Source organism: Manduca sexta, chromosome 21 (genome assembly GCF_014839805.1).
Source record: "Manduca sexta isolate Smith_Timp_Sample1 chromosome 21, JHU_Msex_v1.0, whole genome shotgun sequence".
Classification (NCBI taxonomy): Eukaryota; Metazoa; Arthropoda; class Insecta; order Lepidoptera; family Sphingidae; genus Manduca; species Manduca sexta.
Genome location: NC_051135.1, coordinates 11,930,076 through 11,952,539, shown reverse-complemented (window position 1 = coordinate 11,952,539; position 22,464 = coordinate 11,930,076). Strand labels below are relative to the sequence as shown.

The 22,464-nt window shown below is 38.0% G+C and overlaps 1 protein-coding gene across 1 annotated transcript; it reads left to right on the top strand.

The window, feature by feature from the left end:
• Nucleotides 1-1,135: 1,135 nt before the first annotated feature.
• Nucleotides 1,136-16,388, top strand: LOC119190049 (cubilin-like; the record flags this gene model as incomplete). Its single annotated transcript, XM_037441067.1, is given in 13 exon segments — nucleotides 1,136-1,310; nucleotides 2,838-2,864; nucleotides 5,558-5,769; nucleotides 9,171-9,378; nucleotides 9,865-10,073; nucleotides 10,189-10,324; nucleotides 10,398-10,496; nucleotides 11,074-11,282; nucleotides 11,487-11,715; nucleotides 12,268-12,466; nucleotides 13,247-13,451; nucleotides 14,380-14,509; nucleotides 15,224-16,388. Coding segments are annotated over 13 exon segments (2,246 nt in total), but the record flags the coding sequence as incomplete, so codon positions are not given.
• Between the last annotated feature and the right edge of the window lie 6,076 nt (nucleotides 16,389-22,464).

The window sequence follows — 22,464 nt, the reverse complement described above, 5'->3', positions numbered from 1 at the left end:
AAAATTGTGTGAATGTGTTGTACATGCCATCTTTGGATAGTCGCCCATAGGTAGAGCTTCGAATAATGTGAAAGAATACCTCATCCAATAAGAAGCAAGTAGGTAGCTCGTACGTACGTACGTATACGATGCACTATACTTATATGTATTTATGTATTTATAATGATATAAAAAAATATAAAGCACATAGCTACTGCGAAGAATAATTGTAATTAAAATAACCGAAAAATATCATCTGTTTTTGCATAATGATTAAAAACGTTTAACCAAAATTTCAACTACTCTTATAAATGTTCAAGGCACTCCAACATTCTGCCTGTCGAATGAGAAAAAAAATAAATCACGGAGCTAAATTCACGAGAACATAATAACGCAACGCGCACGAGAAATACTGCGGTTTTCATAATTATACAAAACAAAGGGCAAAGGAGTGGTAAAAAGGTCGCCGGCACCGAGCACTTAACCATGACAAGTTTATTGCTACTTACCTGAAAATCCTTAGTGTTTCTCAACATCTGCGACTCCTTAGGCTAGGCACAGATGAAACAAACGAGCGCGAGTAGACGCGAACGAATGTGTAAGGGAGCGATTTACGAACGGCGAGCAAGCGTGCGGTCCCGAGCCCCGAAAACCACTTTTTCACGTTCGCTCGCGCTCGTTCACTTGATCTGTATCCGGCATAAGCATACATAGAACGTTTTGTCTTTGAATTTATGTATGTAGAACGGTTTAAGAATAGCAAGCGGTTTTGTTGTGCGTGTAACTAGGACTTACGAGGTCACTGTGGGATTTGAATGTACTGTCTGCTTAAGGATACATTGTACTTATATCTTTTAGACTGCATCATAATCCTTTGAAAGTGGTAATAAGCTATGTAGTAATTGCTCGGTTATCCAGACCCAACCGCAGGTCTAGACTTATTACTAGTGGCGAAGGATCTATACACCCGATTTCTGTCGGCTTCCCTTTCGTAATTTATATAGAATATAATTATCTTTTTCTAATGATGAATATAGCCTTCGACTTGCAATGTTGTGTCGGATTCCCTTTTAAAAAATTTCATCCTTCGCCACTGCTTAATATTGAAATGTACGTAGTTGATTATAGTAATAACTTACCTTCATTTTATTATCAGAGTGCGACCGCACATTCGTGAGCCGCGGCGGCGCGAGCAACGGAACGTTCCACGCGCCGGAGCTATTGAACCCGAACAACCAGAGCCGACAGTGCCTGTACACCTTCCTCGCGGCGCCGGGCCAGCGCGTGCTCGTCGAGTTCCGAACATTCGACCTGCGAGGCAAGCCGCCGGAGTGAGTACATCTCTTCAGTTCCACAGATTAAAATCTTACTATACTATACTTCTACGTTTAGCGGGAATTGCTAAACTGACGGCATTCGAAATTTTACTACTTGTTCGCCGACGATCTTAAAATAATACGTACCTACTATACATGACTTTGACGATGGAAAATTACTCCAAGAAGACATTGATTACTTAATATATTGGTGTATATCCAATAAAATGACATTAAATCCAGCAAAATGCTTTCATATTAAATTCACATTAAAACGTAATACTTATAACACTAAATACACTATATCAGGAGAAACAATAAATGAGACCACTAATATCCGTGATTTGGGCGTAACACTGGATACGAAATTAAGATTTACCACTCACATAGATGAAATGCTGCCAACAAATCACTTGGTTTCATTCTTAGGAATGGCAAAGAATTTAAAAAGTCTTCTACCACATTAATGCTATACAATAGTTATGTAAGGAGTAAGCTAGATTATTGCAGCACAGTCTGGTCTCCTCTGTATAATGTACACATTAACAGAATCGAGAAGGTGCAAAAGAAACTACTTTACCACATGTCGTACCGGTTTAGGCCACCTGATTATGTGAGATCTTACAAAGATAAATTATGTTTCTTCAAACTGCAGTCCTTAAGTGAGAAAAGAGATCTTTTGAACTTAGTCTTTCTCCACAAAGTCATGAACGGTATTATTGACTCCCCTACATTACTAAATAAGTTCTCGATTAAGGTACCAAACAGACCTCCTAGGAGGCCTGGTCCTTTATTTTATGTGCGTTTTTGCAGAACAAATACAGGAAAACAGGCACCTGTTCCTCGTCTGTCTTGTTTGTTCAACCAATCAGTAAATAACATTAGCATTGATATTTTTGGTGACAATTTGTCATGTACAAAAATAAAATTGTAAGTAAAACTGGACCTTAATTTTGTTACTTTTTATATATTTGCCTTTATATGTTTATCTTTTAGTTTGTTTTATAGATTATTATATTTGTTTCTCTTATACAGATCTCATATTACAGATTTCAATATTCTAATTAATATAGTTTGTTATAGTTGTAAGAGTACTATTCCATTTTTTTTGTTTTAGTATAATTTCTATGCGGCTCATGTTGTGGTTGCATATAATCAGAGTTGCAATAATTTTTTGTTTGTTATGCATGTGTGATATATTTGTAAATTATAATTGTAAACTCAGTTTGCAATCCTAAATAAATAAATAAATTTAAACTTTCAAAATGGTGTTTAACGGAAATCATAATGTCAGTATGCTTTGTAACAAAGAATATAATGCTTTATAGTATGTATATTTATAGATATATATTATAATAGTCTGTTCTAACTGAAATTATGTATAAATCCTATAAGACTGATCTCCTATATTAGGATTTTAAAAAGTTATATAATGTCAAATTTGTATTAAAATAAAAATAACAATATTATACAATTGTACACGAATGCAAATTTACATTGTTAAATCCAAAATTTCGCCGCATAATAATACGTTTGTTACAGCGGGGCCGCGGTCGGAGAGCTTCCAACGTGAGTATACATTTTTCTTTCTAATCCGGATCTGTATATACAGCCGGGTATAAATTACCCGGGTAAAATATGTTTTCTCCCGGCAGGTTATTATTCATGAATGAATGAGGCTCGGGTCAAGTATATGGATGAGTATTGAGATATTTAATTATTTAGGTTGAATGCAACGTTAATAAGCTTAGGCTTTACAGTTTTTTTTATAATTGTTATTTGATTTTTTTTGTGGGTCTTTTTTTATAAATAGATGCAGGCAACGTTACCGGGTTACAAATTTTTATAATTTAATTATTTCAGTATATTGCGACCCCGAATTTTGTATAACGAAAGGTTGTCCTCGTTTTATAAAATAATTGATCTTAGTCTCCTCTGGTAGAACTAATCTCTGGAAAATACGACCTAAAACCAATGATTAAAGAGTATAGAAGATGAGTGATATGGTCACGTGACATGCGGCACATTTAATGCATAAAATGGCGCCGACTCCGCCCCTTACAATAGTGATATGCTAGTACCGAAAATTTTGTATCGACATCGAAGAATTAAAAGAGAGACTAACAAGCCCAAAAAAGATCAAATGCGAAAAGGGTTAGGTTCTACCATAATATAAATATAACAAACCATAATATAAACAAACAAACTGAAACTGATTTATAAGTAACAATTGTTAAAGAAAGCAGTACCTGTTGTGACAAACAACCAGTTGTGTTTGATCTATATTTGTATGTTGCACTATTCCATGCTAAAAATTTAAGTTACAGATTAAGATATTTACTTAATACATGATAAATGGAATAAGATAGCGTAGTCAGCAATTATTTGGTTGGTTTTATTTTATTTTATTATTATGCTCTTTGATCGAGAAACATAACTATGTTTCAGCAAACTAAAATCAATGAGCGTAAAGATGGTGGTTAAGATAATCAATTATAATAATTATTTGCAATAACAACAATATGATTATGTATCTATTTCCGTGCATGCAAAGGTTGCTCGAAACATAAGACCGCCAATTGTAAAAATATATCTTACATTTCATCTTTATGTTGTTTCTTTTATGTTTATCTATTCTTTTATGTAACAATTCTAATTTTATTCATATCAATATATTAAAGTAATATTACTATTAGGTGAAGTATAATAATCATTACTATTTTACTTATCGGGAATATTGTTGGAAACAGTTATTTTTTACTCGCGTTAATTAAACGTGTGTTTTATGCATTTCTTCTCAAAATGTAAAGAACGAATATATGTATTTGGTGTAGGATTCCAATCGCGTCGCCCAATATTCTCAATTCATTTCGCCTTGGTTTTTAAATTTTTTGGTAATCTAAAAAAATATTCTAATTTCACTTAGTTTGTCGTTCTGGATAATACAATATTGATCTGTGCTCTAACATTCTTTCAAAGACATAAACCGTAACTGATAAACGGGCGTCTGTTAAAATATCGATATCAATAATTTCTAAACAAATCTACCCATCCCTAAGCTCGTGTGTAAACAAACATAATGATTTTAATGGATATAAATCACGCCTAAAAGGGTTCAAAGCTTATCAAACAAGATCCACATATAATTTTAATTGATAAAAACACATCCAAAAGTAAATATACAAAGATATTTACTAATTTTCGGTAAAACAGTTACTAACCTATGAAAAGATATTTCGGGGTCTTTTTTGGGTGAATTCGATTTGCATCCTTTTACACAACACTGAGTCATTTTCGAAACTTATCAAATACACTAATAAACACACTGAACAATTGAGAATATGATTATATTACTTTAAATTCAATATTTATGAAGATTTGTTTACATCGTCTGACACTACATGTACTTGCTGACTGGGCTGCAGTAAATGGCGTTTCTGCCGCAAGGCGGTCCCAGTGTGTTGAAGTCAACGAAATAGTGCCATATTCGAAGAAAGCAATTATTTTTGTCTTTTTTTGTTGCGTTCCAAATAAGCTTAGAGTAAAAGAGATAGACATATATATTGACAATTCTGCGTCGATTTCCCTAACATAAATATAACTTATTCATATAGCTAACTTTTGAGGCCTGTCCTCTTTATATTTAGTCATTGCCTAAAACGCACACAGATTTTGTATAGTTTTTAAGTTAATTTAATAGAACCTCTAGACATCCTCTCTGGACAATATCTGCTAATTATGATATCCTGGTATTTGCAATTTTCATTAAACACAAACAAATTGTTTATAAAACATTAAGTAGCCAAAGGTTCTGATAAAAGTAGCTTCTGATGTGGTTTTCCTTTGTGGAAACATCAAAAAGGAATTTAATTGCAATAGAGATGACCACAATTTATATTTTAAAGCTTTACTGCCTTGAGGGTCCTTACAAAGTCATAGACAAAGCAAACTTGGGAAATATTTTACAGAATTATGTTAAAAGTTAATTAAAATGCCTGAAAATATTTTGGTATAAAAACACGTCATTTAAGAAAGATTTGGTAGTTATTATTTTTGGTGTCGAGTTAATATGATACCAAAGACTGAACTGACAGCCAACAGAGGACATCGTGGATTAGTTTTGTTAAGAAAATTGCAGGGTTTTTTACACTTCACTTAACATGTTATTCTTTTCTTTGTCTTTAACCCACTTCAGCGGGGTGGCCGCAACATATTTTCACATATGTTGGGGTGGTATTTGGTAATGATATGTTTATTTCCAGATGCTTGCACGAGCACATGGACATATACTCGGAGATGGCGTCGCTGGAGGCAGGCGAACTCGTGAACTCGGCGTTTGGCGGGCGGTACTGCGGACCAATCCCGCCTCGACGGCGCGTGTCCCTCCACCGCGCCGTCGCGCTATCCTTCTTTACCGACAAGACGTACACACCACCAACCCTGTTCACTGGCACATACCGCTTCATCAACTCTTGTGAGTAACTTCATTTTTGTCAAAGTAAATATCAAACAGACTGGCGTAATTGTTTCGATCATCTATCAGTCGACTCTCCATCAACTCCCTACTCTACTTATCATCAGGTGCGTGGTCAGTTTACCGCGCCCATGTAAAAATAATCGAACAGACTAGCATAATTGTGTCTATTGGCGAAAAATAATCATCTCTCTTCAAAAGGATATTCTATCAATAGAACACACTAATTTCGTTTAGGTGCAGTGGAGATATTTTTTGCCGTGTAAAATAGCAATTGGTCAACCAGTTTACTTCATAAGATTGTCAAATAAATCGCCAGCACGATACCGAGCTTTTAACAAAGGAATTTTTTCACAAGACACTGTTTTTATAGGCGCGTAAAATGTCATTCGGATGTTTACTGTAATATGGACCTTCTGACGAAAATACAGATCCTTGCCAACAAATAGCCGCCTGCAACCCAAACACGATGAAGTCCGGTAAATTTGTTAAACATATACTAACTTTTACAATTCATTCTTCAACCAGTCACTCGCTAGGGTCGTAACTCATCCAACTTGCACACGATCTGTTTGCAAAACATTGGTTCCCAAGTTGTAGCGTGTCATGCTTAGTCTGTGGCAGGAAGTTTGTCCGATGGGCCATGTATTTGAACCAACTATTAAATGGAACTTTGGTCTAAAATAATTTCAGACAACTGGGCCATGGGTCGCCACATGTTTAAGTTCAGGGTGTCATGTGTTAACTTTGAGCGTGTAGTGAAACTGTTACAAGATGTTTCGGAACTGTTAATAATGTTTGGTTACAGATGTAAACAACACTGAGTCTAGTAAAATCTATGTTTTGCGTATTATATATTATAATAACCGTACATACGTTTACATAAGTATTAAACATATGGTAAGAGTATTAACAATGTTTATTGTACGGAGACCATGGCGGAAGAGCAGCCTTACTTATAAAAATATCGCAAAGCTATGCTTAGTTAAAACACAAATTTACTTGATCAGCTATAAAGTCAAAATCCGGCATCTTGTCTATTAATAAGGTTTAAACTAGGAAACAGGTGATGTTGTTGACAGCTATTTTAGCAATTCTTAATCACCTCTTAACGCTAAAACAAGTTTATAAGTAAGACTGGTAGTAGTGTGCCGCGCGGTTCGCACGCTAACTGCTTGAGCCCACACTGAGTGCCAAAGTTCGCGCTGCGTAGGCTAGGGCGCTTAATTCAATTAGGCGGCTGATTGCCAAAATAACTTTCGACTGGTACAGGTATATTTTATTATTGCGTTGGAAAGAAATATCAGGAGTTTAAAGTTTTTAATGGTATTTTTAACGATAAATATTGGTAAGCTCATAGCATCATAAGCTGGTGCAGCTGCTGGTCCGCTTTAAGAAACGTGGATTCACTATTAAAGTATTACGTTTGTTATTTACAACCATGTACCCATGAATGATCGACGTGGCGCCTGTCTCTGCCCCTCGCTACGAGAGGGCGTGATAACTTATTCGAAGATTATAAATTTTTTGTTGAACATTCTTACACACATAAAGGAGACGTGATTAGACTAAAGTCTTTGACTCATTGACTCGAGTTCGACTTATGTAGTTGACCTAGATACTTATCGAGATGAAGGAGTAACAATAAATCTTACAACTTTTAATAAACGCAAAATATTAACGCATTTCTCAACAAAGCTGCCATTAAAGTCTAAGTCAAATTACATCGGCTGACACACTAAATTGCTCAAAGGGCTTGATATAAGAAAGAAAATAAAAAGAAAACGGCAGCCGAAACAGAAAAGAATAATAAAGATAAGTAATGATAGTAGAAAGTTGATTACGCGCCTGCAGGAAGGGAGCTGGGATCAATTTTGATTTGACGGAGGGCAAATGTCAAAACTATTCCGTGACGTGTGCGTTTTATTGAGACGAAGATATCAGAAAATATTTTAGAAAGTAAAGCAAAATTAATGCTATGTCTGTAGGTTTGACGATTATTGGTAGTTTAATTGATGTATGATTCTGAGATGAGACTTCGTTAAGCGTTTATGGTACTCAGTAAAATTCAATTGTACTTCGTATTTGCAAAATTAGAAAAGCGGCGATAGCCTAGTTGGGAGTGGAACGGACCACCGAGAGAAATATACGCTTCAAAACCCAAAGACACGCAGCTCTGACATTTTTTTAAATTATGTGAATATTCTTTGTGAATATCGCTTGTTTTAACGGCGAAGAAAATATTGTAAGAAAATTGGTATAGCTAAGAAGTTCAATATAAGAATTTCGAGGATGTGTGAAGTCTACCAATCCGTACTAGGCCAGCGTGGTGGAGGATGGTGGTTTCAACAGGCCGGCAGGGGTAACCATCGCTCGTCAATCGATATTCTATTGGACCCCACTCCACTTACCATCAGGTGAAAAGGGGTCACTTTGCTATATTGTATAAAAAAACAATACGTTCACTAGATTGTTACTACTACCTACTACCTGAGCCGAGCTTCAATAAACTTATTGTCATCGTAGTTTGATTTATTCTCAAGAATCCTCAAGCTCTGACTCCCGTAACAAGTTCTACAAAGAGCAAATAAATTAAACATAGTAAACAAGAAGCAATATCGATTTGTTCCATCTGTCAGATGAGCTAGTAATTTCGGAGTTAACACAGTACTTGTGCCGACGTGCGGAGTGCAAATTAATTACAGAGCAATCAACACATTCGGATACAGAGTTGTGAAGGAGTTTGTAAGAGATCGGTTGATTATCAAGAGATATGCGTGATACTATAGTTTGTATTTAATTCATTATTTTAAGTCAGTGGTGTGTGTCTTTTACCTTTGTTTTGCTAGGTTTTTAATACATTTCAGAGAATGAAATTATAACATAGACTTTTGTTGAATGTGTTGTGCTTGTCTTTAAGCGGTGATATTCCTGTAATAATTATTCTACGTGTAATAAACGACACATTTCAGACTACTTTATAGACTATGTACCACAATGTGATGTAAAGGCAATTTTTTCGCTATCTATAATTTGATATAATTTTATGAGCGGCGATAGCCTAGTTGGGTGTGGAACGGACTGCGGAGACGAATGTCCGCAGGTTCAAATCCCAAGGGCACACACCTCTGACTTTTCTAAAACAATCATGTGTGTATTCTTTGTGAATCTATCGTTCGCTTTAACGGTGCAGGAAAACATCGTGAGGTCTGTCTACCTGAGAAGTTCTCTGTAAGAATTTTAAGGGTGTGTGAAGTCTACCAATCTGCACTAGGCTAGCGTGGTGGACTAAGGCCTAATACCTCTCAGTAGTAGAAGAGGCCTGTGCCCAGCAGTGGGACAGTATATAATACAGGGCTTAATGATGATGATAATGTGATAATTTGTTAATGTTTCCCCAGCGGAGTTCGAAGTCGGGACACCAGTGCCGAACTCATTGTGCTCCTTCGTCATCGAAGCGAGCAAGCGCAAGACGGGCCTGCTGCTGTCTCCGACGTACCCGGGAATCTACCCCAAAGACATCACGTGCAACTATTTATTCACCGGACAGCGCGGGCAGCGGATCCGCCTCGAGTTCAGGGACTTCGACCTGTTTTTCGGCGGACCTCAGTACGTTATTTAATTAAATGTTCACACACACTCACGCCTTCAATCTCCGATAGGCAGAGGCGCTACAATTTGATACGGGTTGATAGTGAATAGGAAAACCCAATATCACTTTGCCCGACTCGGGGACCGAACCGAGAACTCAACACTGCAATCGTGCTGTAAGACAACATCGCCAATGAGGCAGTTAATGTTGTATAGGTTACCGATTGTATCATGTGCAGCTTGCTTGATGGTGCATAATAAAAAATACCTACCACGCATACTTAGTTATAGGAAGAAAGTACTACAAGTCACAATACCGCGGTCATCTTATAAACTGCTGATTGACGAAAATTATAGACTAAGGAATTGTACATGCTCAAACAAACTTGCATATACAAAAACTTATCACTTATTTGAGTTATAATGATATTTGGCTTTTCCTAATCTACTTATATCCTCGCTTAACCAAGTCGGATATTATTAAATTGGCTACATCTTGTGCAGTTGCCCATTCGACTGGGTGCGCGTGTACGACGGGCCAGACAACTCGTCGGCCGTTATCGGCACGTACTGCGGCCAGCAGCGCAATCTGGTGCTCTACTCCAGCGACGAGAGGCTCCTGGTGACGTTCTACACGCTGCCGAGGGCGGCCAGCACGCAGAACCGCGGGTTTAAGGGGATCTTTGAATTCTCTGAGAGTTTTGTTAAGTTAGGTGAGTGGTGGAAGCGATAAGAAATGTAATAACGCCATCTAGTATCAAATAGCGGAACTAACAGTCATTACTTTTATGCTTAATTGCAATATAATATATGTAAAATTGTTTTCAGATTTTATAAGTAAACACGACGCGGAGCACATTAGGGGCTCAGAGTGCGACCAAAAGATTCTAAGTAAAAAGGAATCCACTGGTTTCGTGTACCATCCAAATTATCCATTCCCCTATATACAAAAAGTTGTTTGTAGGTATGTATGAATCCATTGCCTTATTCTTTACATTATAAATGGAACATTTCGAAAAAATAATGTTTGGTTTTAGATATTTTATATACGGTATGCAAGATCATCAAAACCTGGAACGAGTGCGGTTAGAGTTCCAGAACTTTTCTATACCAAAAGGCGAACTTTCGAAACCCGAGTAAGTGCATCATTTTGTCGAAATTACTAACATAATTTTAGACTTTTAGTTTGAACACAACACCACCCGTGATATGAAAACATATATAATAATTCTGAATACTTAATCTCTATCAAAGTTTATACAATTGAAACCCTCATTGCTTGAACTACTATAGCGAGTATTTTACCAGGCGATGCGTTAAATGGTCGCTATCCAGTTGAATGCAAACCAGAAGAACTACACCCTCAATGAATGAAAGATTTAAAGTCCTCTTTAAAGAACACATTGTTTATTTAAATATGGAGTACTGAGGCAATACATCGCACTCTTAATAAAATAATGTTCTATTTCAAAATTGTTAATTTGTGGCAGTCGTCGGAAAAAAAATTTTTGATTGCTACCTTTTTTTTTAAGTTGTTATAAAATTTAGCTTATTAAAGATAGGTAAAAGATAAAACCTATAGCATGAAAAAAAAACGGAAAAAACTTTGACTTGACTTTGAAAAAACTTGACTAACTTTGACGATTCCAACAAATTGGCAATTTTGGAATGGGTCATTTTATTAACAGTGCGACATAATTCTGTGGCCCATAGTACAGCCTGCCCCGACGGATACCTGAAGGTGTACCTGCGCGGGCAGGAGGCGACCGACTCGTACGACAAGCATGACGCGGAGCTGTGCGGCGAGGGCGCCGGCACCTTCCCGCCGCCGCTCGTCTCCGACGGGCCCAGGCTCGTCATGGTCTTCAGCTCGGGAGAGCTGCAGGGCAGGGGGTTCAAGGCCAAGTATACTTTCGAGACTGGTGAGTTGGAGTTATAGCGCCATCTAGTATTCGTTGTCTAAATTAGCTATGGGATCATAGATGGCGCTAGTAGTAAGGATATAACTTATGAGGAATACGTTAATAAAGATTTTGTATCTGTTGTAATACATTTTTAGCCACTCGCATGAATTGAAGACGTAGAGATTATCTTTTTTATATACCGATCATCGGTGACCGTTCCAGAATACCGAGTACCCGGTACCGCGGCGCCGGGCGGCGAATGCGCGTTCACATACCGCTCCGAGTCGAAGAAGCGCGGCGAGTTCAACTCCCCCCGCTACCCCTCCAACTACCCCTCGCACACCAACTGCACGTACATGCTGGACGCGACGCCTAACGAGCAGGTCACTGTCGTCTTCGATCATTTTAAAGTCAAGGCTGATGCGTGGAACGCTACTGCAGGACTGTATGGGTAAGTAGAGATGTTTTAAGGAGTTTTTAATGATCAGAGATGTTAGATCAAAATTATAGGACTGATATTTGCCGGAGTATATGGAAGCGGTTTAAAAATACCTACTTCGTGGTAAGATCGCCTTTAATGTTAAAACAATAAGATTTAGGGTAATTCTCCTTATTCTTTAAAAAAATATATGAAAATGAGACTAAATAAACATGTCTTTTATTCGTCATCCGTATTAAAATATATTATTATAAATTACATCAAGATCTCACAATAAGATATAAGTTTTGTAGTTTATATTAAAAACAGTAAGTAGAGAACCTGTTCTTGTAATTAATTTCCATAAAATTCTTAACCCAAAAATATTAGACAAGTGTCACTGTTTGAAGATGAAACTCTATTTTTATCGTTTAGTTACTGCTGCATTCGTCTCTAGACTAATGGAAGACTCTAGTGTAGAAATATTTAACGTTTAGTTATTGCTGCATTCGTCTCTAGACTAATGGAAGACTGTAGTGTAGAGACGAGAAGGTGGTTTTGGTTTGAATGTGCGGTGTGGTCCAGCGGCACGACGTGCAGCGAGGACTGGGTGGAGGCGTGGTGGGTGGGGCGCGAGGGCTCGCGCGTGCCGCTGGGGCGGTGGTGCGGCGCGGCGGCGCCCGGCCCGCTGCACTCGCCGCGCGGCGCGCTCGGCCTGCTCGTCGCGCTGCACACCGACGGCGACGCCGTGGCCTCCGGGTTCAAGGCCAGATATGTCTTCGAGGTTCGTGTAACTTACCACGCATGTATTACTTCTTATGTATCCTTAAAGGGTTTCGTGAAACTGGTGAACGAATTGTAAAGTAACGAGCTTATGTGTCTAGGTTTGTATCGGTTACTATTTCATCTTTCCACTTATCTACTCTTTCTTATATATCCTTAAAGGGTTCCGTGAAACCGATGAACGAATTTAAGTAACGAGCTTATCTGTCTAGACCGACATGGTGTAATAACATTAATTTTCAAATCAAACAAGAGTTGTACGTATTCCAACAAGATAAATGTTTAGCTCGTGCATGATTCTACTTCTTTATTATTCGTAAATACAGATAGAACAGACATGAATACGTACAGATAAATATAATCTCTGCATTTCGTCCTTCGGTTCTCAAATCGTCAAACGTCATTATTATATCAGCCCTGTATTATATACTGTCCCACTGTTGAGCACGAGCCTCCTATACAACTGAGAGGGATTAGGTATTAGTCCACCACGCTGGCCTAGTGCGGATTGGTAGACTTCACACAACCTCGAAATTCCTATAGAAAACTTCTCATGTATGCAGGGTTCCCCACGATCTTTTCCTTCATCGTTAAAGCAACCGAAAATTCAGAAAGAATACACACATAATTTAGAAAACTCAGAGGTGTGCGCCCTTGGGTTTCGAACCTGCAAACATTCGTCTCGGCAGTCCGGCAAACCTCACTATCAAACATAAATCTCGGCTGAATATTGAACTTTCTTCTTTTCTTAAGTCAGTTTAAATACCAATACGTCCACTAGCCCGCGAAGTCGATATTCGGCGACTGCGGCGGGAACATGTCGGGCGCGGAGTGGGGCGTGATCACGTCGCCGCGGTTCCCGCTCACGTACGAGCCGCCGTCGCGCAGCGCCGCCTCGCGCGTCTGCAACTGGTTCGTGACGGCGCGGCCCGGGAAGCGACTGCTGCTCAACTTCCAGCACTTTGCTGTCGAAGGACATCTTACAGGTACTTACAGTCTGATATTATTAAAACTTACGCGAGACATATTAAATTAGTCGAAAACAACACGGTTTTACTCACGTATAGCTTTTTGTCGGTTCCTGTATCAGAAGAGGCTAAGACTTTATTAAAAAAAATATTTTGATTTCATCAAAATTTATTAGGCACGGGTAAAAGTGGACGTACGGACATAGTCACGAAATAACGACCAAGCTCCTTAAATAAAGAATAAAAAAAAAAAAAAAACGATTGACGGGTTTACCTGAGTAAAACCGCGACGCGACGTCCTCTTAGCACTCGCCCCTGAGGATGTCATACTAGATCGAAACTGGTCGGAGATTCCGTCTACTTTGTTACGTGAGTAAAACTGTGTTGTTTTCGACTAATTTACTCTAGTCTGGTTGATTGGTGTACTAAGCAGAGCTGTATTGGCTTCTCTTATAAAGCAAAGAGAAATATAGCACGCTCTACGTAGAGCATGAATACTTTTGAAAAATTGACATTTGTAATTCAATGTATGAAAACCTTTCGCCGAAAGGATAAAGTGAATAAGCAAATAAGAGAGTTGTATTTAGTAACTTTATTATAATATCTTTCCCTATTTGTTGGTTAATGATCATATTACGCTGATTCATTAAGAAATGTTGAATGTCTATTATCTCATGTGTAAGAAACATGTACCATCGTGATAAATTTGGAATTCAAAAGGTCATATTAAGTAGTCCTTATCCCCTAGGAACAATAGCGAAGAAAGATATGCTAATTTGACCTCTCACACCCTAGATAAAGAGTTGCTAATGTGTAATTGTGTTACAGAGCGCGACAACTATTAAGTTAGACATTCTCATCCCCTAGGAACAATGGCGAAGAAAGAAATGCTAATTTGACCTCTCACCCCTAGATATAGAGTTGCTAATGTGTAATTGTGTTGTAGAGCGCGGCTGCGGCGCGGCGGTGGTGCGGCTGTGGTACGAGAGTCCCGGCCCGCCGCTAGAGCTGTGCGGCGAGAAGGCGCCCACCGACCGCTGGCAGTACCTCTCCTCCTCCAACTCCATTAGACTCTCGTGAGTGGTTACTACACGTGCTACAGTGGCGCAGGGTCCATGTAACCCGATGGTTATGGTTATGGTTATGGTTATGGGCTCCCTTTTCCGCACTTAGCCCGTAAAGTAGTCGGGCCATTGTGCGTGACCATGTGACCCGATATGCCGGCTTCTCTTTAATAATTAATGTGAAATGTAATTATCATTAGACCGTTTTGTGGATTGCCTTTATACATATTAGTACCAACAATATGTTATGTCAGGTTCCCTTTGATCACTACCGTGTGAGTTCCATCGAGTCGATGTTTTTAGTTAAAGGTTGCTTATTCCCGTGAGTATTTACTACAGATCTCTACTAGCTATTAGCTCCATAGACACAGTAAAGTCGATTAGGAAAGAGGTGTTTGGTATGTGGGTAAATTATTTTGAGCTTGCTAGATGTCGCTAGGAGTTGAATGGATTGACCAGACTGAGGTTATCTTTTGACTGAGTATATATTCGAAAAAGACTACAAACTAGAAAAATTTGGATGTTATTGAAAAATAAACTTAAAAATCGTTGAACGGTTTTGGGTGCAATTTGACACACGAATAGATCATCTGATAGTGCCATGGATATTTGCAGTGATTTAGAAACTTTTGTAGCAGAAAATATTTTTCACGCGGTCGAAGTGGCTCGCAACACCTAGTTATATGTAATATTTGAATGTTTGAGTATTACACTAAAATATTGCAGGTTCATAATAGCGGACAAGTCAGTGGGCGGGCCGGGGTGGCGCGCCATCTGGACGGAGGTGACGGTGCCGGAGTCGGGCGCGTGCGCGGGCGCGCCGGAGGGCGGCGGCGCGGCGGAGTGCGCGGGCGCGTGCCTGCCGCGCGCCGCCGCCTGCTCCGGCCTGCCGCACTGCGCGCTCATGCCCAACCGCCCGCCCACGCACTGTTAGTACGCAACACACCAAGCCACTGCGGGTCGCCTTTATACAAAACAAACACAAACACACCAGTGGCGAAGTGTCCGTACAACCCAATTCCTACCGGCTTCCCTTTTAGGTTTACTTACGTCTGTCTTAGTGTTTGTTTTCTATTAAAATGGCAGCGATATATTAATCAAGGCGATTGCTTTCTTTGCATCGGGTTACATTTTGAAAAATTTCACCCTTCGCCACTGAAACACACATCACTTTATTCCTTAAGGGGTGGGCAGGGGTGCATCCAAGGCACCTATTTTTTGCCTTATTTGGTCAGTCCCATGCGATGGGGGCGAGCATATCGCCATATCGAGCAAAATTTCAGATCAGAAAACCCAATATCAACTTTGCCAAACTCTTCACACACTCAATTAAAACATTTCATGTAGGTAGGTGGATCCCCTATTACAATAAAATAATACCAAAGAAGTAGCCATTTATTGAACCTCTACATAGAACCTCTACATTCTGTGGTCACGATTTTATTGTAGTGATGTCTATTTTATTAAATACTCAATTTTCATTCACCTAAAGTAATATATAGCTAATGAATACATAATATAATATATATAATAATAATAATATGAATTATATACTTGCCCACTGCTGAGCACGGGCCTCCTCTACTACTGAGAGGGATTAGGCCTTAGTCCACCACGCTGTAGTGCGGATTGGTAGACCTCACACACCCCCAAAATTCCTATACAGAACTTCTCAATACATCATATTATTCAATTATTATAAACATAAGTATTTAACTTCCTTTCTTTAAAACCATTTAACTCAATATAAAGGCGATCCCTGATATAATAACATTATCCAATTCAAGTTTCTTCATAAAGAGTTCACATAAGTATTTACGATTTATCTCTTAGCGTAATCGATAAGGAACATAAATGATATTTAGTCGATTAGGTAACTAGCAAGTGTTGTATCGATTAATGTGTTTAAATTTTCGAAATTATTTAACATATCAAATGTGTCATAGATATACCAATATTCTAACTAAAACACATCAATATACAATTTTAAACATTTACCAAGGCTAACCATAGACAAAATCGTATTTTTTCTAAATTTTTAATTTAAAAATTCTCACTGTATTATATACAATTGGCACCGCACTTTACTTACGATTGTATTACACCTTGCATTTTGTCGTTGCATAAGAGAATATAATAATGGTATATTATAAAATTAACAATATAATAAAGTAGATTGTTCAGTACACGTATACGGGGAAAGCAGTACTTGTAGCGAAATATTTCCGTTTCTGGCTCTATGCGATTCTATTAACTCTATATTAATCTATGGATAATAAAATCGTAGTATAAGAAAATACTTTAAGATTCGATATGTAATATAATTACTAAAATTAGAGGCGAAGATTACGCTGTGCGAGTTGTAAAATTGAATATTTTATGCTAAATTAATCAATGTAAAAATTCTATATGAAAAACAGAGATAATATATTTTATTCGTCTAGTCTGGATTAATAATGAATGCAAAAAGTGAATAGTCTTATAAAAATATATATGTAAAATAAACCCGTAGGGCAAAATATTTTTATAGTAGTATATGCATTTTGGCCAAGAATTCGCCGCTGAGGAAATTATAACAAACGTTGGTTTATGGGCCTTTATTCCATAGCCTATTCTTTTGGCATAAAAAAAAAGATACAGGAATTCTATATTTGAATTATTAAGATTCTTTGTTTAAATATAATGTAAGCTATGACTTACCGTTATTGCATATTTTTAACCGACTTCAAAGAGGTTTTCAATTCGTCTGAACATTATAGCTACGATTTTTTAAATAACGCTGTTAAAATTGCTTTGGTTACAGCCCCTACAAGCGCTGCTTACTCCTGCTTTAATCTTCTATATCGTTGTAAATTGTATTCTAAACACAGTAGAACTAACAAACAACTAAACTATGCGTGGTTCCAACCACTGTACTCCGTCAGTACACGATGGGTCAATGCAATGTTTGTCTCGGAGGATGTATTAGGTGTTAGTCTCGATTCAATTATATATTTGTTGATATTAGCGGAATATATTGAATATGTTGCAAGAAACGTGAGTTTTTATTTCACATCCGAGTCCCCAGTTTAGTCTCTTATATGTACTAAATGTTTTCATCATTTCTGCATTCATGTCTTTGTCATTATTTCTAAATACTGTGATGACTCAGGATAGTGATTTCGTATGTTGATGTCATTGGATGTTTATAGTTCGGTTTTTAATCGCGAACGAACGTTGTTTAGCGCAGTTATATCCGATGGGACGAAATTTGCATTGAGTCATCGCACTATGGGGCCCGGGGACTATGCATTCGCATGCGTTTTCTGAAGGGATTTCATTAGTACTATGAATAATTATAAAGTATATTTAACGGAATATGCAAATTTAGATGTTTTTTTATTTCGTATATATTGTTATTGGGTGCTGTTTTGGTCCCTTCGGAAAGCGCTTATGCATTATATAAAGTGGGTCTGACCCTGCACGGTGAGTGTACCTCTGCCACAAAACACAACGGCTACAGAATGTTACCAGCGTGACTCCTGCCAGTATGAAATTATACGAGAAACATTTTATAGTTAAGATTTATCCTTCTGTCTTCTTTAAAGTCGGCTGAACGTATAAACTTTAAAAATGTTGGAAAAAATGTATAATTATTATTAACTGTATGAGATCTTTTGAAGGGGACTTAAATATTCTTTCTTATTTGAAGCAAGCGAACTTTTTATATACAGATTTAAAACAATGAAACTATATTACAGAATGCGTTTATGCAGCAATTGTCTTATTTTTATTTTCCTTGCTTGCGTTTATTCACGTACAAAACCTTGGTTTTCTTTTTTACAAAATAAGATATAAAAAAATAAATAAAATTCCAAAAAAAGAAGACGGAAGTATTAATAAGTACGTAGTTGTCAAAATGGCACTGTGAGTCGCGCTGTGGCGCTGTGGTTGGTCGTGGCGCGTGGCGCGGGTGTGGCGGAGCGCGGCGTGGCGTGACGCGTGGCGCGCGGGTTGCAGGCGGCGCGGCGGCGGCGCGCGTGCTGCAGCACGCCGGGCTGTTCGCGCTCGCGCTCGTGCTCGCCGCCCCGCGCTAACCACGTGAGTGCGCCTTCACCCGAGCCCCGCCACCTCCTCTACTATAATCATTAGCCGTGTCTACACCAGCCTCGGTTGCTCTGCTGCGTCACTCGCGCTACACCGTGCGTTCGGGATGGACACGTCTTCACACGCTTTCACCCTGCCTAGATATAGCTAGCCATTTTCAAAATGTTTTATAAAGACATTGAAATGTTTGTTCATCAACACAAATTTTGAAAATGGCCTTAAATTCATGCAGTGCTTTTAGTTTTGTGTTGTTTTGGCGATGCACTAAGTAGGTGTTTCAGAATGATATGAACTTTAGATAATGTGAGCTTTGACATATTTTTGTAGGTACACAATTTCTGTACAAGTTTAAGTACTTTGTGGAATAGTTTCATAATTTATTTTACATTTAATTACCAACTGTCTTAATGTAGAGCATCGATATATGCAGAAAAATGCATCGACGCATAAGTAAATATAACTTGCATTTAAAATCATATAAATATACACCAAGATGACAAAATATTGGACTTTAGCGAATTCCCGAAAATGAAAAAATAAGTCTGTTATAATTTACAAGTATCTGTAGAAATTTCTGTGAAAAATGTGGTATGCCAAGTTGTGCTTAATAGCTTTTAGGTTGCATAGATTTTGGAAAAAGTATTTTAGGCAGTGCTGCGCCACATCTCATTGTGCTTTGTCTTTATGTTCACCTGTTGTTTGGGGGTGCTCTGGTGTAGTGTGTGTGCTAAGAGTCCGGGTTCACACAATAAAGACACTCTTTCACATAAAACCAATATTTATTATTAGCACTAGTAACACTACAGTCTACAGTTTATAATTACTAAGAAGTTGCACTTGTTTACCTCTATACCTTACTCGCTCTGACGCATTTATACGCACTGTTCTTCCTTCACTACTCGCTCTGATTTACATGGTTGCTTTGGATTCCCGAACTGACGAGGCAAGATTCCCCAACCCTTATACATATGGGTCGGAGAATCTTGACATCGCGATGTACAAAATTAAAGAAATTGTACAGCGCCATCTATTGCCCTAATTTATGACTACTGTACGTCATTACTTATTACAACGCCATCTTTTAGTTTTCGATGGATTAAATTGTCTATTTTATTAATTGATCTTTGAACATGCCGCCCACCAAGACCATTTAGTGACGAAATGGTCTTCACAATTCAAATGTTGGACTCCGCCCACCATGGCAATATAAATGTACTACATTACATTTGTACTTATCAATGAGCGAATATAAACAAGTATGACAATATCCTAAATAAACTTAACTTAATGACAACTAAATTAGCATTGATTTGGTAACAAATACAGAAAACCTTAACTAATACTTATTATCTAATTACAAATAATTCTAACTTAGTAATAACAGTCACTCATTAGCAGGTAAAATACATAGTTTGGACGTAGGTCGTTTGATGATTGACGACTTGGTGCGTAATGTAACCACACGAGTAATTTGATCTTGCCCTGGGTGTTTTTTCTAGTATTCGACCTAACAACCATCGACTAGGTGGTAAGTCGTCTTCCTTAATTAGTACTATATCTCCTATGTTTGGTTCTGGGACTTTGTTAGTCCATTTATATCTGTGTAAGAGATTTGTTAAATATTCATTACTCCAACGTCGCCAAAAGCTTTGATACATTTTTGAAGTAACTGCCATCTACTAAGTGAATTGATCTTCGAACTTTCATAATTAGGATCAGGCACTGCAACTAATGGTTCGCCTATTAGAAAATGTCCTGGTGTTAATGGAAGAGGTTCAATCACGTCGGTGTTGTCCATGACCGTTATTGGTCTAGAGTTTAAACAAGCTTCTATTTGGTTAAGCAGTGTGGTCATTTCTTCAAACGTGAGCATTGAATCACCAATAACTCGCTTGAGGTGAAATTTTGTCGATTTTATGCCCGCTTCCCAAAGACCTCCAAAGTTGGGCGCGTGAGGCGGGATAAAGTGCCATTCTGTGCCATGGGTTGCTAATTCCGCAGCAGCCGACTTGTGAGCTGCCTTAACTAATTGTTTAAGTTCCTTGAAGGCACCTACGAACGTTGTGCCATTATCACTCCATAAATGGGAACAATGACCGCGCCTGGACACGAACCTTCTGAAGGCTGCTAAAAATGCTTGAGTACTCATGTCGCTAACTAATTCTAAGTGTATAGCACGTGTGGACATACATACAAATAGACAAATATAACCTTTGTAGGAATGATTTCCTCTTCCTTTACTTGTTCTTATATTGATGGGTCCCGCGTAGTCTACTCCGCTGTTACTAAATGCTCTAGCTGGAGTACAACGAACTGATGGTAAAGATCCCATAAACTGCGTTCGAATTTTTGCATTTTGTCGGACACACTTTACACACTTATTTATGTGTTGCTTGACAATACTTTTGCTTTTATAATCCAATAAGCTGTCCTTAAATAATTTAATGTTAGTTGAATACCTCCATGTAACGTAGCCTTATGCGCATCTGCCACTATCAAATTTGTCAAATGTGAGTTGTGAGGTAAAATTATAGGGTGTTTCGTTTGTTCATCTAATTGTGACTTTTCTAACCTTCCTGTAGCTCTGATTAATCCCTTTCATCGAGATAGGGACCTAATGCACTTATCTTGCTTCCTTTTAACTTGAACTCTTTATTGTTCTTTTGCAGTTGCGTATATTCTTCCCAAAATTCCTGCTTCTGAACTTTTCGTATGCAACACAATAACGCTTCGTCTATCTCGGTTTTGCTTAAGTCTAATTTATTGTATTCTTTTCTTTTATAAAACCGTCGACAGTATGCTATGACTCGTATCAACCTCTGTAATGATGAATATCGTTGTATAATGCTATCATCTTCAGTTTTATTAAGATGTACCTTTATAGCTTCTTCCAGATCAACTTTTAGATCGTTTGGTCTTTTGTATATTATCATCTTTTCTTTAAGAAGTGAAGGACCTGAAAACCAAAGCGTATTCTCTGGTAACGAGGCCGGTTGAACTCCTCTTGAAGCACAATCTGCAGGATTTTCTTTGGATGACACATGATACCATTGAGACGAGTCTAGTGTTGTTAATATCTCGGAGACTCGATTTGCTACGAAGGTCTTCCATCTACTGGGGTGGCTACTTAGCCATGCAAGAACTACTGTTGAATCAGTCCATGCCCTTATCTTATTCTTCTTTATTCTTAGTATTTCAGCTGCTTCGGCTAACAATTTTGCTAGCAGTACTGCACCACATAGCTCTAAGCGTGGAATGCTAACTTGCTTGATCGGCGCAACTCTTGTTCTGGATGTTAACAATGAGACATGTATCTTGCCATCATCATCTACTATTCTTACATAAATCACAGCAGCATACGCTAATTTTGATGCGTCACAAAATCCATGGAGTTCTATGTCAGCAGTATCTTTCTTTATATGTAACCATCGTGGAATACGAACTTCAGATAATTTTGGTAACTGACTTCGATAATCGTCCCAACTTTCTTTTTAAATCTGCTGAAATGGGTTCGTCCCAATCGACACCTGCCAACCATAACTTTTGAATAAAGATTTTTGCAACTATCACACTCGGTGCAATCCATCCCAGTGGGTCATATAACCGGGCGATTGTAGACATAATTGACCTTTTTGTTTCTGGTTCACTCTTCTTGGGGTAAATTCACAGAATATCTAAAATTATCTTCGCAACGGTCCCATGTAAGACCTAATATTTTCGTAATGTCGTCTATTTTAATTTCTTTTACTGAACTTTTCTTGTGTTCTTTTCTATCTATGTTCTTTCTGCCCATATAACTCTTGTTTATTACTTTGTGTTAGGAAGTATGACAATAATTCTTCATTGTTACTGTTCCATTTTGTAGCTGAAATCCACCTCTT